The 19831-nt window shown below is 35.0% G+C and overlaps 4 protein-coding genes across 4 annotated transcripts; 1 reads left to right on the top strand and 3 right to left on the bottom strand.

The window, feature by feature from the left end:
• The first annotated feature begins 9672 nt into the window (after positions 1-9672).
• On the top strand, positions 9673-11178 carry LOC134265073 (uncharacterized). Its single transcript, XM_062747315.1, has 2 exons — positions 9673-11014; positions 11156-11178. Exons 1-2 carry the CDS (start codon positions 9673-9675, stop codon positions 11176-11178), a joined length of 1365 nt encoding a protein of 454 aa, XP_062603299.1.
• A 1998-nt stretch (positions 11179-13176) lies between these two features.
• Positions 13177-14490, bottom strand: LOC134265072 (uncharacterized protein F54H12.2-like). The gene has a single exon (XM_062747314.1). The coding sequence runs from the start codon at positions 14488-14490 to the stop codon at positions 13177-13179; it is 1314 nt and encodes a 437-aa protein (XP_062603298.1).
• Positions 14491-15724: 1234 nt separating this feature from the next.
• On the bottom strand, positions 15725-16876 carry LOC134265071 (uncharacterized). Its single transcript, XM_062747313.1, has one exon. It carries the CDS (start codon positions 16874-16876, stop codon positions 15725-15727), a length of 1152 nt encoding a protein of 383 aa, XP_062603297.1.
• A 214-nt stretch (positions 16877-17090) lies between these two features.
• Positions 17091-18576, bottom strand: LOC134265069 (uncharacterized). Its single transcript, XM_062747312.1, has one exon. It carries the CDS (start codon positions 18156-18158, stop codon positions 17091-17093), a length of 1068 nt encoding a protein of 355 aa, XP_062603296.1. The 5' UTR covers positions 18159-18576.
• Positions 18577-19831: the final 1255 nt, after the last annotated feature.

The raw sequence follows: 19831 nt of genomic DNA, 5'->3' as shown, positions 1-19831 counted from the left end.
AACACAGACGGTGTTATATCGGATACTACCGCATCCATCCAAGACTGAAAGGATGGTGTAGGGGAAGATAATGGCGATGAATACTTCGGTTCCTCCTTAACTGGTTTGGATAAAAGAATTCTTCTTTTGGTGTGCCCCGAATTATCCACGTTAGTTTTAATTAAAATTTTGTTTTCCAGCCTGTTAAATCTCTCTGGATTTTCTCTCCTAATCTTGTCCAATATGGCTTGTTCTTTTTCCTCCTCATCATTTAACTTCCTTCTGAAAAAAAAAATTATAATTGTGATTAAAAAAGAGAAGAAAAAAACACTTTTATCTATATATAACATTTTGTTTTTTAAAAGATAGAAAATACAACCTAAAACAACTTTACGAACAATTCTAATACAATTTTACACGAAAAAATAACAGTGTCTCTACAATCCATATAACTTTCTGGAATATAAGACAAATTTGTTTTTTAATATATATACCTTTTTGCTACTATAATCGAGTCTTCTAGTTGCTCCAATTTTCTTTTCCTGCTGTTTAGAGGGAATCTAATTAAAGAAAAGAAAAATAATAAATACAATAAAAAAATAATACACTGTTAATAAAAAACAACATTCTCTATCTGGTTTTCTTTAACATTTACGGTGTATTTATATATTGAAACAATTGAAATACTTACGATGTGTCCTTGTAATTTACACTTAATTCCTCCCCCTTCATCAACCATTGCTTTTCAAAATCCTCAAAGGGTCTATTTCTAGAAATCTCATCCCTAAAAAGAGAAAAGATATTTTTTAAAACTTTATTTTGTTTATGAACATAAACAACTCTTTTTTTTCAAAAAGAGAGAGAGAGAGAGAGAGAGAGTTTTTTAAAAAAATTCTAATTTAAAACATAGTAATGTTATTTCCTATATACAAAAGAAAAGCTTACAAAACAATCAGAGAACTTAAGATAATTATATACACTTACAAGTTCTCCAACAATTTTTCCGCCATTTTTCTTCCAAAGATCCAGATTTTAAAGCAAATCGTGGTGAAAGGAAGTGAATCCTTATATTTATACCCCTTTCTTAATCTGGTCAAGGTCTCCAAAGAAACGTGAAAAAACAGCCACGTGCTAATATTTTTGGAATTTTAAAATTCACCTCAGACCCGTAAGAGATTCTTTATCATCTATATGTACCATCCTTAATACCTTTGGAGTCAAGGATTTTAAAATAATACATTTTATCTCAGTGCAAAAAAAATAATCAACCTATGCATAATTCATATGAATAACCCCCTAAAAGAAAAAAAAACCTATTAATTCCTACCATCATACTCCTTTCATAATAAAAATGCTTTAATCTCTGTGACAAGTACATCTATTTTACGCTCTTAAACGTCATTATTTTAATAAAAATAATAGGGTTTTTATACTAACTATAATGTTAACAACATCTATAATTTTATTAAATTTGCTCATTTTATTTATTACCAAATACAAACACAACACGTGTTGTATACCCGCGCTTTTTATTACAAGGTCCTAAACCCAGTTCCAATGCAAGTGCAACACGTGTTTTTTACCCGCGCATTTTTTTTACAAAGTCCTAAACACACTTTGAAAATGAGCGCTATTATAATCACGTGTACCTGTTATCTTATGTACACACTTTTCCACCTATACAAACTTTTGTAAAAATAATTCAGTTTCTATGACATGTACATTTTTTTTCACGCTCTTAAACGTCATTATTTTAATAAAAATAATAGGGTTTTATATTAACTATAATGTTAACATCTATAAATTTATTAAATTTACTCATTTTTTTTTTACAAATGTACATGTACATTTATTTTTCACGCTCTTAAACGTCATTATTTTAATAAAAATAATAGGTTTTTATATTAACTATAATGTTAACATCTATAATTTTATTAAATTTATCCATATTTTTTTTTTACCAGATGTATTATTTATTACCGATTGCAAGCACAACACGTGTTATTTACCCGCGCATTTTTTTTACAAGGTCGTAAACACACTTTGAAAATGAGCGCTATTATAATCACGTGTACCTGTTATCTTATGTATCCACTTTTTTCCCCCACCTATATAAACTTTGATAAGACCCACATCAATAAGATCTTATTTCTAATTCTAAAATTAAGAAATAAATCAGAAAGAAGCTACATTTATTGTACCTATTAATAAGAAAATCCAAGAACTTCAGTGGTTTTTATCCATGGATCTGTAGCTGTTCTAATTTTATTTCAATATTTTTTACTATAAATTAAAAGAGTTTTACAAAATATTTATAGTTTAGTTGGGTTCAGGAGGACATATTACCTAGGGAAATCTACCACGAGTGCATATTTTGATGGCCTATACTTGTTATTTTCCATCCATGTCAAGGACATGTGATACAACCGACAACACACTGGTCAACTGCTTAAAATGAGGACCTGGAACGGGGATTAAAATCTTAACATTTTTTTTTCTTTTTAAACTAAGAAGACTTAGAAGAAAATGATACCTTCCATGAACTAAACAATTAATTAATATTTCATACATCGGGGAAGTGGGGAGGGGGTTAAAAACACTCACAAAGACATTCGTCTACCAATTATGTAATACCCCGTGTAGTTTTCCTACATAATTTTGTTGATAAAACGCATTTCTGCTTTTCTAATGACTATATCAGTGTATACACAGCAATTAGAATATGCCAGGGATGAAAAAGAAGGGAAGGGGGAGGGGGAGGGGGTGAGCTCTTCAATGCTTTATCTAACAGATGATACAAAACTTTTTCCTATTCTAATGTATTTCCCACGCTTGTAAACAGAAAGGCGGGGGGGGTAAAAATAACAGTCCAGATGGGGTCACCGCGGCTAATAGGACACGTGATGCTGACCTAACGCGCATAATTGGAACAATCATGGAGAGACAAATACCGTTAATCCTTTTGACACTTGTGGTACCTATCGTACTAACTAACCCGGTGCGTGAAATTAAGCGGTGCCAATTCCCGGAATGTACACAAATTACCGTTAATTCAAAGAACGTGCGAGAGGTGTTTGTGACAAATTGTAGAATCAACAAGGTCACCATAATAGGAGACCCCCACAAAGTTCGCATTCGCGACACCCGGGGAAACGTCTGTGGTAAGTATAACACTTTTCATTGTTAAAAAAAAGCATAAGACCACCAAATCTTTACAAAATCGTTGTATATTACACCGTTATTACACTGGTTTCTACTTAATGAAAATTAATAGGTCATGGTGAATTATCTGTTACTATCGGATTCAATGTATCCTCAAGTCGAAAGTAAATAATTCCAAAATTGGGTCATGTTCCAGAGCCTACTAAAGTAATCCAGCAACAAACAACAAGCACCATCAAAGGTTAGTATGAATTATATTATATCTCCCTGTGTATTTTATTCTTATTTTTTTAATTTACGCAAAAAAAAAATAAAATCTGATGTGATTGTCAAAAATATTTTTTTTAAAATTTTAGTAGAGAAAGAGACTTTGACAGTAAATCAACAAACAACTGAACGGTCACCCCCTCATACCACAGACACCATCGAGGACTCTACCGTTATCAACATAACACCTATGAAGACCACCCTCCAAACAAGCACAACCACTAAAGATGAAACACCAAAACAAAAGACCTTGAAAACCTCAACCACCATCAACATTAAAACCACCCTCCAAACAAGTACAACCAACAAAGATGAAACAACAACTTTCAACAACCCCCCTACAGACACCATGACGGGGTGAACGAACGACAATCCACAGGAAAAAAGTTCTCACCCCAACACCAACCTCAGTATGTCCACTACATATTTTTTAATCTGTGTAATAACACTAAATATTGATGCTATTTCAAAAAAAGGTAGGAAAAACCTGTTGAATCTATGTAACACTGGTTTCAATCTTCCCCCCCCCCATATTTTCAGACTCATCAACCAAATGGTGGACCAAGACATTCCCCAAGACCACCAGCACAGCATCATCCTATCTGGATGATGTTGCAACGGGTAATCATGTCTTTAATTTTACAATATTAATTCTTGGATGTATCATATTTATACTCTGTATCATAATCATAACTACTTTTTTCATCTTTTATAACAAATGTTCATGTAAAAAAACAATGTGGAAAAAGAGAAACCAGAATGTGTATAAATTAAAGAACAGGGATGCTAAAACTTACACCTTAAATCAAAATGACGGATTTGATGTTAATGATGATGATGATAATGATATATTTGATATATCATCAGATGGTAATTAATTTTTTTAAAATAACATTGTAGGACTTCTTGCATGGGGCCTGACACTCACTATTGCCATATTCATCTATTGCATCAAGAAAATATTTCGCAAGATCATTGCACGTTTTGGGGTAAACCCCAATGACTTGAACACCCTCACCTCACCCACTTCAAGCCTTCCAACTACCTCCCCGCAACCCTTAATCCAGTCACCTACTACCAGCACTACGACCGCCACTACCTCCATCACCAGTCCACCATGGGATCCATTCTCAACACCCATTGGTTATAGAACCAGGTCGAGATACCACGAGAGCCCATTCTAAGTAAAATCGTCTGTATGTCTCTGTTTAAATACAAACTATTTTGTATTTGAATTTACATTTATGTAATTTTTTTTTTTTGGTCAACTAAAAAAAAAAAAAAAAAAATGTGCTTCTGTTGATTTTTGTTTTTCAAATATTGTAACCACCAAAAAAAAATCCATATTGCATACTACTGTCTCTTCTAAAAATTACATTTGTATACAACCGTATAATTTTATGTATGTATAAGCTTGCCATATTTTCAATTTTTTTTTTAAAAACTTTTTTTGTAAAAAGGAAGGTTTATGGTGACTTGATTTTGATAGTTTGTTAATCATGTACTTCTGTGGTATTCCAATTTTTTTGGGCGATTTTTATTTGCGTTTCTTCTTTATATAAATCCATCATAATCCAAAAAAAAAATTACACCTTTTCATTTTTTTTTATAAAAATAAAGGTACATACCCGCAATAGCGTCACCGCTTTTTGAAAAATATTAAGAATTAAAAAAAAAAATTCTTTCACGTAGTTATACCTTTAGTTGTTAGTTGATGTAAAAGAACAACTTTTTTTTGTTTACAAATTTATTAATGCTACATTCAGTGTATGTGTTTTTTTTTTATCAGTTTCTTTACATATCCCTAGATTTATGTTTGTTTCCCAAAATTTTCAGCTATTTTACAGAAAGTGAGGGTGTTTAAAACTTCTTTTTTTGTTAAAACACTTTTATGTTGTTTTTTTGAATTGAAATTTTTTAAAATTGTCCCACACCCACACATTTTAGAAATCTTTTTTTCTGTAACTCAAATTTTAGAGAACTTTTTTTTTAATACTACAACATTTAATTTTCTTTTACCAGATTAAAAATAACATTCCATATTAAAAAAAATGCTAAAGGTATTTCTACAAGTACATTCCATAGCGAAAAACAAAATAAGTGTATTCCATGAAAATCAAAATTTGTTATTGTGTTCAAAATATTACTCAATAGATGTAATCCTCTTTTTGTTTAATTGGGGTAATTTTTTTTTTTTTTTGTTTTTGTTTTTAGTGTAGTTATTGTTTTTAAAAAAAAATTTTTAGGTAATACATTTTTTTTTTAGTACTTAGTGTATTATAGATTAGCTTTTTTATCGTCTTTTGTACTGATGGTGATTTTTTATTCAGTAAAAAACTAAAATAAGTGGTTACTAACTTTTCGATCAAACTATTACAACATTATTAAAGTAAATCATTTTTTATGTATACGATATCATTTCCAACCAGTAAAGTAAATCATTTTTATGTATACGATATAATTTTCAATCATGTACATTTACGATGACAGTTAAGTGATATAGTTTTACATGTTACTAGTTAGTTTATAATATGCAAACTTTTTTTATTTGTGTTAAAAAGGCTGCCATATGTCTACAATATACAAGATTTGCAATGATTGTTAAGTGATATATTTTCACTTGTTTAATACTAGTTAGTTTATTATACGCATGCTTTTTTATCATCTTTTCTTTTTTAAGATGATTCTTTTTTATCTAGTCTTTACAAAAAAAACCCACTGTACTGTAACATTATTAAAATAGCATATAAAATTAGTATAAAAGTTTAAAAAATTATTGAAAAAGTTTCTAAAAACATTTTAAAAAATATATGCTATTTTTTTTATGGTACATGAGTATAGAACTTTTTTTTGAAAATTGTGATTGTGTTAAAAGATACCTGGTGTAAATATCTGTGATTGTTTTTTTTTATATCTCCACAATTATATCCAGTTTTTTTGTTATTGATTACACCAAAAGGATGGTGTATACATTTATTTTTTTTGATTTGTATGTTCAAAGCATGTTAATAAAAAGTGTTTACTCCACGTTGCTAGTTGTTTTAACTAACTAGTTCATTTTAGAAAAGAAAGATATTAAAAAAAATCCCCGTCTTTTATAACTTTCAATTTTTTCTTTTGTTTTTAAGAAAATGACAGAAAATAACCATCTGAAGGAGATTTTAGCTACCTTAACCGATGCTGAAACTGTAAATCTATTTGCCTCAATTCATGGTCTTTCTGGTCACACGGAAGTTGAAAATCGCCTTAAGGAATTATGGGACAATCATATAGATATTTTATGGAGGGAAGTCTTGGAGACGATAGACGACGACCCCCCTTTAAAACGACAAAAACTCCAGGAACCATCTTCCACCATTTCTATACAACAAGGGGGTGGGCAAACAATGTCCGATAGTAAAAAACCATACTACATTTGGAAAAAAGACTCACGGACATTTAAGAAGAACACAGCTACAGAAACGACTTTCAAATTAAAATTTAATGAGCAATGGGCTGGTGAGAAATTGATAGATATTTATGACAAGTTACATGACATGTTCGATGATGTGTTGGCAGAAGCCAAGGGAGACGACTCTGATTTAGGCAGAGTTGTAATTCAACACCCCAAATTGAATAATGCTATAGTGGTCTCTCTACGAAAGTGGGAGGATTTAAATGCCGACACCGTCATGTCCGAGGTCACTAAAGTCTTAAATTCAAATGAAGATGTACCGGTAGATGGTGACCTACTTGTGACTATTGGATCCATTGATATACCAAAAGGAGGGGGTGGAAATAAATTACCCATCACCACCTTAACTGGACCCGGAAATAGTTTGATGAGAAAATACTCAATATTTGAAGTGCAGAACGACAATAATCTTTGCATGGCCATTGCTATTGGGCTTTGCTTTTTGAAAACATGTAAAAAAGTTAATTCTAATACATGGAGAACTCTAAGAGCAAATATGTCGGGGACAACCTTTGAATTAGCACTTAAACACCAAACTATCCCTCAAACGTATTATGACAATATTCTAAAAAAAAAAAGGAGGAAAATGCAAACAAAAATGGCATCAGAGTTATGTCAAATGGCTGGTGTACCCACACACAGGTATTTGGGGTTAAACGACATTGACCGATTTGAAGTATTATTAAATGTGAACATAAATGTTGTCTCCTCACGGGTGGGTAACAAATTTATCAGAGTAAAGGAAAATACTTACAAACCCAACCTTTACTTGTATCATGTGGAGGTAGACGAGGAAAAACATTGGCATGGCATTGCCAACATACAAGGGTTTTTTCAAGGGTCTTATTTCTGTCATACTTGTCTGAAATCGTACACTGACAAGCACAGACACAAATGTTCTACCTATTGTGATGTGTGTTTAAGTCACGATTGTCTCGAGACCGAACTCCAACTAGGGTGTCGATCTTGCGGGAGGATTTGTAGATCACAGGCTTGCTTTGAACGACACAAAAAGACCCCTAGAGATCGAGTTCCAGCACCTTGTGAGAAATTTTACCAATGTAAAAAGTGTAGAATTACTCTACAGTACCAGGACCGAACACCTCATCAACACGTTTGTCATGAATGGCAATGTCCAAATTGCAAGGAGTATTTTATCGAGAAACACCTCTGTTTTCAAAGAGCTCAAAAATCTACACTTAACAAAAGGGAAAAAAAATTTGTTTTCTACGACTTTGAAACGCGTCAGGATGATATCTTTAATTGTGATCAAGGGTATAACCCCCCTTCTATCAGATGTCATCAGTGTGTGCAAAAAGAACACCGGTGTGTTAGTTGTAAGCTCTGTCAGAACTGTCAGGATGCATCTTGCGGTCTACCCCAACACAAAGTTAACTTCGCCGTCATACAATCCTGTTGTCATGTCTGTGAAAATAAAGAATTGCAAACAGATTCGACGTGTAATAATTGCGGAATACGATGTGAACAATGTTCTCAGATGGAAAAATCACGCTTTTTACATTCACCCTGTCCTGGTACGTGTGGATATAGGGAAAAGGTATTTCGTGGAGATGATGCAGCGGAACAATTTTGCTCTTACTTTATCAAGTACTGTAGGGATACGATCTTTTTAGCTCACAATTCCAAGAGCTTTGATTGCTACCCTATTTTAGAGTGTCTGATCAACCGACATTCAATTCGTCCAGACAAAATTATGTATAATGGCTCGAAGATCATGTATATGCATATCAGCAAAAAATTGAATTTAACATTTCTGGATTCCTTGAATTTTATTCCCATGAAACTAGCTAAAATTCCAGACGCGTTTGGGTTAGAAGAACTCAAAAAAGGTTATTTTCCACATTTATTTAACACGAGAGAGAATCAAACCTACGTGGGTCCCTATCCTGAGTTGCACTATTATGGTTATGATTACATGTCCACCTCTGAGAGAAAAAAGCTTGCCACATGGCACGAAAGTAAAATGTATGAACAGTTCCATTTCCAAGAGGAAATATTGCAATACTGTCGTTCTGATGTCGATATCTTAAGGCGGGGATGTATGGCATTCAGGGATCTGATGATTAAGGCCACGACAATGGAAACTCGCGTGGTACATCCAGACGGTACGGAAGAAACGTCCGCCACACACGGTGTTGATCCGTTTGACTACGTCACAATAGCGAGTGTATGTATGGGGATCTTCAAGACTCTCTTTCTGAAGGAGGAAAAAAAGGTTGAAATCATTCAAGATTCGGGGTGTACTTGGCACGACATCCACTGCAAGGAAGGGGTACAGGGGGTGTACTTAAACCACAGATGGATGTCATTGTCTGACTTGAAAAAACTTGATAACCTGCAAGTCGGGAGACAAACATTTACAACTCCGATTGCCATTGTACCTTCAACCGGATACAACGGTAGAGATAATTACAGCAAAGTCTCAATCCAATGGTTAGAGTGGCTCATGGAGAAAAGTAAACATAGGGGAAAACCGATCTTTATTCAACATGCGCTCAACAAGGGGGAATACCGTATACCTGGTACTAACTACAGATGCGATGGGTTTTTAGAAAAAGAGAACGGAAAAGGCACCATTTACGAGTTCTACGGGTAAATATTAAATGAAAAAAAATGATTTAATGTGCCCCCAAAAGAGGGGAGGGGCGGCCGCGCACCGGTAACCCATCTAATGCTTTTTTTCTTTTATTTTTAGCTGTGCCTATCACGGTTGCTTATCGTGTTATATCCACGATCGGTTTACCATTAAACACCCATCTACGAACCAGTCGATTCACCAATTATATGACATGACCAAACGACGGGAAAGAGAACTGAAAGCACTGGGTTATGATCTGGTCGTTATATGGGAGCACGACTTTGACTATCAGTTAAAGAAAAATCCGGCATTAAGACAATTCGTCTCAACCTTAGATATTCAGGATAGATTAGATCCACGGGACAGTTTTTTCGGTGGACGGACAAATGCTGTGAAGTTACATTATAAAGCCACTGAGAATGAAACCATCCAATATTACGATTTCACGAGTCTCTATCCTTGGACGAATAAGTATTGCAAATACCCCGTCGGTCACCCGACCATCATCACGGAGGATTTTAAAGACTTGTCTGAATATTTCGGAGTGGCAAAGGTGACCATACTACCACCCCGTGGATTGTACCACGCCTGTCTCCCGTATTTATCCAATCAAAAACTAAAATTTCCTCTGTGTAAAAAATGTGCTGACACTGAAAATCAAAATGAATGTCATTGTTCGATACATGAAAGATGTATTACGGGTACGTGGTGTACACCAGAAATCCAAATGGCAATTTCAAAGGGATATCAAATCTTAAAAATATACGAAGTTTATCATTTTGAGCAGTCATCCCAATATGACAGAGTATCAGGCACGGGGGGTCTCTTTACTCAATATGTAAATACATTCTTAAAAATCAAACAAGAGGCCTCGGGCTTTCCTACTGAGTGCAAATCGGAGGAGGCAAAACTAGAATACATTAGAGAATACCAAGAAAAAGAAGGGATCAGGTTAGAATACCATAAAATTCAGAAAAACCCCGGTTTGCGGTGTCTAGCCAAATTGTGTCTAAACAGCTTCTGGGGAAAATTTGGTCAAAGGTTAAATATGAAGCAATCCATGTTTATTCATGAAAGTGAAGACGAGGTCTTATTCCGCATTTTATCTGATCCAACAAAAATCCCGGACAATTTTCACATTGTATCAAAGGACACAGTACAATTAGAATGGAATGAACACCCTCTGTTTACACCCTTTGATCGAAAAACCAACATATTTTTGGCTTCATTTACCACAATGTGGGCTCGTCTAAAGTTGTATAGCGTGTTGAATGTGTTAGGTGATAGGGTATTGTACTTTGATACGGATAGTGTCATTTTCAAAACCCACGATTCAGATGACTTGAGTTATCTCCCTATCGGAAATTATTTGGGTGAAATGACGAATGAAATCGATCCTAAAGACGGCCACATTATCGAATTTGTATCCGGAGGCCCCAAAAATTACGCTTATCGCACCTTTTCTGGTAAAGAGGAATGCAAAGTTCGGGGTTTTACTTTGAATTGGATGAACTCAAAATTGATCAACTTTGAGGCCATAAAAGACATCATTTGTACAGCAAACGATAGACAAATTGAGATTCACAATCCTTGCAAAATCTCGCGAGACAAAAGAAAAAGAAAATTGCTTAATCGTAAAGAAAATAAAAACTACCAAATGGTATATACCAAACGTAGATTGTTATCAAATTTAGACACCTTACCATTTGGATTTTAAGTGGTTGAAAAAATAAACAACATATTGCTGTCATTTTCTTGTAAATTTTATTAGAAAAGCTTTTATGCAATAAAATGTTGAATACAAATTATTGATTTATTTTTTTTTACAATTAATATGTAAGCCAAGGAATGTTTCTCTGACGTTTTTGTTTTGTTCTGGAAAGACCTGGAGGTCCAGATACTGTTTTTATCTTGCTGATGTAAGCACCTCCTGACTGTAAGTCATGCATCTCATTCCCCACGCTGGAGTTTACTTCTTGAGGGTTTTTGTATAAGTTGAGAGACTTGTCTTTGATCTCCTTGTCTTCATGATTAGAGATGTCACTTTGAACACACTCGTCATTATTCTGCAATCTTCTCAGGTGTTCGTATTTTAGTTTCGGTATTAATATCATTTCTTTTGCCATTTCGTTTATTGAAATGTTGAACAATCGGTTTTAGTATAAGAGACAGTAACTGTATGTGTTTTGATAATATTTGTCGTTTCCGTTTTGAACTGGTTTCACGGGATCCTAACATCCGAATGAATGGTTTGTAAGGTGTAAGTTGTCTTATGTACTGTTTTGTCAAGGGGTATGTCCCAGTGTAAATATTGAGGGCTATTTCACTGATTACGTCGCATTGCTCATCGGTTAACGATTTGATAATGTGTTTTTGCTGAGCAGTGTCTATATCCAACAGAAATCGGAGGAGAGCAATGTGCTTCCGCACTCTTTGCTTCATGATCGTAGTATGAATTGCATAACCATTTGTTGAAAGTATTTATAATGGTTGATAAATAATCATGTCTTCACCAGGGAGAATGCGAGATCGCAGTTGATATTCTTTGTTTTGGGTAGGTTCCAGACAAACAAGTAAGTAACCAAAGTTAGGGCGTGTGGCTAATTCGTAAGCCGCTTTAAAAAATGGTACATTTCCTGGTAGGATTTGGGATCCGAAGGTGATAATTTGCCGTGAATCCCGGTAGTTCTTAAATAAGATCACATTAAGGCAGTTTAGAGAAATGGTCCTGGCATATTTTCCGGGGGGATATAGATTCTGAGAAAGCATCACTGTGGTTATATTGCGATGATGTGAAGTCACCGTAAATAGATGTACACAGTCTTGAGATTGTGCAACCTTTAACATAAGGTCATCTAAAACGATGATTGTATGACACACATCTTCTGTATACTTCTCTATATCTTCCTTTGTGGGTAATCCCTGATGTAATACCAGAGTGGGTATTGATTGTTCCATGTCGTGGAACATATTTTGATGCTCAGAATAAGCATATATTATTTTATCCACCGGCATTGTAAACATCTCATTAGCTTTTTCTAGCAACTGTTTTGTAAAATACGTTTTCCCGCTCTGGGTACTACCACATATCAAAATAGTAGTTGGTGCAGAGAAAGGAAGCAAAGACTTTGTTTTCCACCACTCGCTGTCGTTTGTTTCCATGTTATGCCTTCGTCAACCTCTAGGATTGTGATTTTGAAGCATGGGAAATCCAATTCGTATAGAAAAAAAACACTTTTTTCATTGAAATTAGTTTAATTAAAAAAATATCGAAATACAAAGTTCTGAACAAAATGATCATTGAATTGATAGTCATCGGAAAATAAGGTGTATAACTGTATCAGTGATTGTTTATAACACAATCGTACAATTAAAAACATCAATACATAAATTCCACAGAGGTTAGAGTTTATGGATTGAAGTCTTGTGTTTTTCATATCACAACGTTTACTATTGTTAACAATAAAGTCTCTTATATGGTGACTGTATGCAGTCAATGGCTTCCCAAGACTGTCAAAAAATTCTGATTGATATGGGCTGTGTATGATAATGGCTAACCAATGTTCACCCGGAAATGGAAGCGGTTGATTGTTCACAATGAACGCGCTAGGATATTGTTGAACATGTTTTGGTAGGGTATTGCTAGCATAAACTCCTTTTACAACTCTCCGTAGACATGGGTCCTTTTCCACTAGATCGTGGAGCTGTTTAGAATTCATGGTTGAATATAGTTTATTTCACGTGATCTGTCTATTTCTAACAAAGAAGAGAAGGTGGCAAACACCAATGCGTTGGCAGCTTTGGTTGTTGCTTGTTTGAATTTCAATTCCAGTCTGGTGTTACCCCTTCGGATCAGGTTAAGATATTCCTCGCCAAATCCACATGGGTCTATGGTAAACACAAAAAGGGAATATCCGTTACCAAAATTGCTTCTGGTAATGATTAGACCTTCATCTCGATTCCATTTTCCGCAAGCTTCAAACAGTCGTGTGTAGGCTGTGGAAAAATGTCCAGCCGTAAAATCCGTCTGTAAGGGTCTTCCTGGAACACTTTCTCCATTGATGTATACTCCTACATCAGTGAGGTCTAAATGTTCAAAATTGAACGGATTTTTGGTGTAATCTCCGTTGACAGCTTTTTGATCAACCAAGGCCACAACCAGGCGGTCCGGTATTGCCTGTGGGAAAATGTTATCCCAATAAAATTCAGTCGAGCCTTTTGGGATTGTGTTCATCTTCAATTCATTCCTAGTGATGGGGTATTTGACAGGAGTCGTTTCTATTTGTTTGGTATGATTTAGTAAAATACCAGGATCTACACGGACTTTAGCTACTTTGTAGACAACATCCTGTAATTCCAACTTATAGGAGGGTGAAGTGGCAGCTGACATAATTACGAATGGTGCACTGGATCTAAACAGTTTAATGTAAATATCTACCCCGTTGATTAAGTATTTATCTATGTCAAATATGTCTTCCATCAAATTTCCTTCTAATTCAAAGGTTTGACTCTGCTGTGTGTACCCGTAACGTAGTACCAATCCGGCATTTCCCCCGTTGTAGGCATTTGCATCGCTTAAGTTGCCTTCATCCTTAAAGAAGAGCTCTGATTGTTTTTGTGAAGATAGCTCGTCTTTACCGCTGAACAATATTGTTTTCAAATAACTTTTCCAGGGGTAGTTGTTCGTATTGAAAGATACTAGCTTGTTGTTTAGATAAACGTCCATCTGAGAAAACATGCTTTGTAATGGCAAATTGATGATGCCTGTTTTTTCGTTGGCTGTCAAAGATGTACCGTCGGCTTTTAAAATCCGGGCTTTGACATATAATCTACTTCGCTTTAAATCAATATATTCCGCTCCAGCCCCAGAAATTACCATCTCAATGGGACTGTCCGCACTGAGGCTGGAAATGGGTCTTGCTTCCGTAAAGTAGACTTTTTCAACCGCTACTTGATTAGTGGGAGAGGCAAATAATGAAAGTTCCATTGGTTGAGCTATATCTTTATCGTCCCTGCTTAAAAAGGCCATCTTTTTTTATTCGTTGAATATGTTCTTGTAACTGTCGATGGCAAGTACTTTTGCCTTTGTAGATATTGGCTTTTTAGGAGTTTTTCTCTGTTTAATAACTTTTTTCTTCTGGGAGCTTGTAGATATGTTTCGAATTTTTCTCTGTTGACTGACGGATTTAATCTTATTCTTGGATGGTTGGCTTTTTATACCACTTTTTAGTTTGACATGGGGATTTCCCTTTTCAACATCGTTGGTATGTTCCACTCGTGCACGTTCTTCTACAGCTGCCAAGGGTGTTACTTGTGTGAAATTTTGTTGGCTTTCCAGTTGTGAGTGAGGTCTAATAGGGATGACATATGATATGAGTTTTTTTCTCTGTTTAATAACTTTTTTCTTCTGGGAGCTTGTAGATATGTTTCCTGACGGATTTAATCTTATTCTTGGATGATGTTACCCGTTTCAGATCCTTTAAAGGACTGACAGATGGCTGTTTGTGTTGGCTTTTTATACCACTTTTTAGTTTGACATGAGGATTTCCCTTTTCAACATCGCTGGTATGCTCCACTCGTGCACGTTCTTCTACAGCTGCCAAGGGTGTTACTTGTGTGAAATTTTGTTGGCTTTCCAGTTGTGAGTGAGGTCTAATAGGGATGACATATGATTTTCGTGTCTTCATACTTCTACCTATATGCTTAGGTTTATAATTATAGGGATTAAATTTTTTCTCAGCCATGTTTTTGTAAAATGCCTCCCATATTTTAGGGTCGCTCACATACGTTTGACTGTTCATCATAAAATGTAAGGAAACTTCTTGAAGTGAAGTGATATGTTCACCGCTCCGTTTAAAAATGAAACTAATTTACCGTCCTTGTCCGTTATATACAATGATATCTGATGTATTTGAGCTATTTTTACCGGAATATAATATGGTAATGTAAAAATCATATTGCCGGTTGTTTTTTGTTCTAAATAAATCTTCCTTAATAGAGGCATTTCTTTACTTCCGACCATGGTTTCCTCACAAATATTACAGCATACAAAAACTTCGTGTATTTTGGATGTTGAAAGCCAGCTTTCCACATTGAACTCGGTTAAAGCTACGGTCCAGTACCCATCAAATTGAATTTGTTTGTTCAACTGGATTGTAAAATTGTTGGGATTGTTTTGAAAATATTCAGAGCTGTCTTCAGACGATAATAACATACGGATACTCATCGTGAAAATGAACATAGTTGGTTGTAGATTAGGTATTTTATTCGAATTTTTCCAAGGAACTTTCAGAAATCCAGGAGTTGAATTTATTAGGCCACCCTTCCCATTTTATATATACTTCCTTAGTCTGACCTCTACGTCTTTTTTTAAGTACTTTCTCGACCCTGTAAAGAATATCGTCTGGCTTGATAACCTTCTGAAGTTCTGATTGATAAAATGTACCTTCAATTGAATCGTCTGCTAAATCTTTTAACTTATAGACAGGAATTCCATCTCTCAGGTAGCGTTGACTGATTTTAAAATATTCCTCTGTCCATTTTTGTTGATAATCTCTTTTAAAGGGGTGTTTAATCTCTGTTATACGCACATTATCTCCTATTTTTAGATTGTATGGATTTCTCTTTTTCTTTTTAACAATTTTTAGTACAGGTTTCTGTATCTTAGTTTTTTTGTCTTTGGTTTTGTTCTTCCTCGTTAGGTAGCTCGTATATCTGACTTCTCCAGCGTTCTCCTTGTTAACTGATACAGGTGAAAACCCCCCTAACATCCTATGTGGTCTGGTATTGTACGTTTTTACCAAGTCTTGTAAAATATTAGTATATTCATAGGTTCTATTTTTTAAAAAATAACGATACATCATATTCTTCATTGTGCGTATGACTCTTTCTGCATAGTTGGCCTTGGTTTCATTCTGTGTGTACAAGATATTTACATTTTCTTTTTTTAAAAATGCCTTAAGCCAGCGGTTTTTAAATTCAGTACCCTTATCTGTACGTAGGGTATTCGGCTTTCTCCCCTTCTGGAAAATGATTTTAAATCCATTGATGATATTTTCATGTTGTTTACTTTTTAAGGGTAGTATAAACAAATACCGGCTAAATATATCGATTATAACCAACAAAAATTTATAACCATTGTTGTAGCTGGAAATGTTGCTAACGTCGGCTAGATCTGCATCCCACATGGAGTCGATCGTGTTCACGACAACTCTTGAGCGTGGAAATGTTTGACGGGTGGGTTTGAGTAGACTGTAGGCGTCTTCGTTGTTTAGAAATTGCTTAATTTCTGCTCTACTGATTTTGTATTTTCCATTTTCTTTGACTGCTTGATATAATTTTTCAGGACCCGAGAATGCCCCTTGATTACCAGGGGTGTAATACAGTTGTCGTAAATAATCCTCATAGTTTGACATTCTGAGTTAAAATGATTTAGATACCCTCTAAGAGATGTATATAAAGAAAAACAAGAAAGCGATACGTTTTTCATATGTGGTATAATTAATTCATATAATTTATTATGACAATGTTGTATATTTATATCATTCATTCAACATAGCTTTTGTTTACAGGTATACATGTTAAGATTGTGTCTTTAAGAAATATTATATGACAAAAAAGAATTCTTATTTATTCATAGTCTACATTAATAGTCAGTGAGTTTTGGGATTCACTTGGCTCAGTTTCCATCGGCTCTTGATGTGCTTCATAACCGAAGGGGGAACATTCTGGACAACCAAGTACCCCCAACTGACTTTGATGGGATTCGCTCAACATACATATTTGAGCGTCATTCAGTTCAGGCACATTCTCACGTAATTCATACACTGCGGATCTAAGTCTATCAAATTTTACTCTGTTCAATGTGATCCCTTTCTTTGTTGGAATTGGTTCATTTGCATCATCTGGTTTCCAGTAGTGTCTAATGTCTACCGTTGGGAAATCGGGGGATAGGGAAACGTAGACACCACCGCCAATGTGCCACTTCATCTCATCTTCCTGGCTCCTATGGCTCTGTAGATATTCTTCAATCTCATCCAGGAGACATTCAAATTTCAGCCAACGGGGTAAGGGGAAGACAACCCCTTTCTTTGTTGGGAATTGAAATCCGTTAGATTCAGAAAAGTGACGGATGTGTACCATGATTTCAGCTTGGTAAGGCAGGGCTGTGAGATAGAGTTTACTAAAGTTGTCTAAATTGATTTTGCATCGTGTTTCCTGAGACTGTTGAGGTTGAACATTTGAGCTGCATGATTCAAAGTTTTTCTGTCTTTTCTCTGCGGTGTTGACGAGAAAAGATCGAGTCATGGATAACTTTTTTTGGTAGTCAGAGGGCTCGCTGTCTTCCTTATTCAACATCTTGGCTAAGTTATGTTGACTAGCTTTTAAAAGGGCTCTCTTTAGCCCATGGAAGGCTTTGGGTCCTCTTCTCAAAATGATGCTGAGTAATTTCCTGTTACGACTGTAGGTAGTTTTTTCAAACTGTATTTCTTGTTGCATTTCGTCTGTAATAATGTGGTCTTTCTTGAGATATCCAGCTACAGGAATGGCCTTCATTTCCTTCACCAGTGTGGAGTAATTGGATTTAATGAGATTTTGCTGGTATTCTTCCATGTTTTGTTTGGATTCGTCTAACTTTCTCTGAGACTGGTAAAAATTTGTGAGTGTGGTCAGATTTTTCCACGTATTTATACACATAAATTGTTTTTTAAACACGTGACTATGATGATCACGTTGTGACTGTGACTGTCAGTTTGTCACGTTCTTTTAAACGTGATCAGTGATAAGTGACTGTGACCTCTTTGTTGACCTTTTGGGTGTGACCTTTAGTGACTGTAGGTTGTGACTGTGACTGGCACGTGTGCAGACCCAAAGATAAGGTTGATATATTTTAAAACACGTGACTGTGGCTCTCGGGTGTATACAAATTTAAAAAAAAGGTGACTATGTTGATCAGGTTGTGACTCACATGTATTCAAAGGTAAAGATGTTTTTCAGCAGGTAACTATGTTGTTCACTTGTGACCCTCACGTGTATTTACTCAAAGATAAGATTTTTTACCCAGGTGTGGTGTGAGACGTTGGTTTTTTAAAAAGTTTATTAAAGTAGATATATGTGCTAGAGATAAACTTGGTTTAAGACAAGGTATCTATCTCTTGTCCTTTTTGAATGACACAGGTGTCGTTTAAAAATCCTTTCTGAATAGATAACATTTTGTTCTGTATTACGGTTTGAATAAGATTTTCAGTGTTGCTAATTCTCCTTTTAAAGTGCGCTCTATTTATAGCATACGTCATCCAAATACCCCTCCGTTCTTCATATGGAACATAAAAAGTCTGTGTATTATCATCAAATCGTACTCTCTTCCTATGTCCTTTAGGCATGATTATATTTTTACGGTCTATATTTTGCAGGCATATGTTTACGTTTTATTATGTACTCTTCACTCCCCCAGCTGTCTGCAATGTCGTATCCTCTTTGGATTTTTTCTTTAAAGTTGATGATACATTCTTCTTTCGTATTAAACCAGTCACTCTCGTGTAATGTCCATTTTTTATCTTTTTTGCGTGCGCTCCAGACTATAATTTCCCATTTGTATTGTGTTTGTTGGTATTCCATTGTTCGTTTTTTTTAAAATTATAAATCTAGTAAAAAATTGAAATTAATATATTGGAGTTATTGACTGTGACCTTTTGTTTTTTTAAATGAGGTCGTGTTTCAACACATGACTGTTAATTCTGATCTTATCAGCTGGTGTTTCAACACGTGACTGTTAATCCTGCTCTTATCCTGCTCTTATCAGATGACCTAGGTGACCTGGGTTCAACACGTGACTGCAAACGACCGTGACCTTGTTGACCTATGACGTCAGTGACTGTGACCTTTTTATTGACCTATGATGTCATTGACTGTGGTATAATTTGGCACACAAGTAGACTACACTAAGATGCATAATTCTGTGTATCGGTTTTTGATTTCGATAAACGGTGTTGCCTTGGTTACTAAAAATAGAAATTTCTGTGAAATTCTTTCAAAATGCTACTCCTCCTACAGTTTTGGTCTGATTTCAGTATAACTTGGCACACAAGTAGACTACACTAAGATACATAATTCTGTGTATCGGTTTTTGATTTCGATGAACGGTGTTGCCGTGGTTACTAAAAATAGAAATTTCTGTGAAATTCTTTCAAAATGCTACTCCTCCTACAGTTTTGGTCTGTTTTCAGTATAACTTGGCACACAAGTAGACTACACTAAGATACTTAATTCTGATTATCGGTTTTTGATTTAGATGAACGGTATTGCCGTGGTTACTAAAATTAGAAATTTCTGTGAAATTCTTTCAAAATGCTACTCCTCCTACAGTTTCG

This window comes from Saccostrea cucullata, unplaced genomic scaffold, assembly GCF_032062105.1.
Source record: "Saccostrea cucullata isolate Sc308-1 unplaced genomic scaffold, CSIRO_AGI_Scuc_v1 ctg4564, whole genome shotgun sequence".
NCBI lineage: Eukaryota > Metazoa > Mollusca > Bivalvia > Ostreida > Ostreidae > Saccostrea > Saccostrea cuccullata.
The sequence above is the reverse complement of the archived record's forward strand: the minus strand, read 5'-3'. Positions and strand labels throughout refer to the sequence as shown.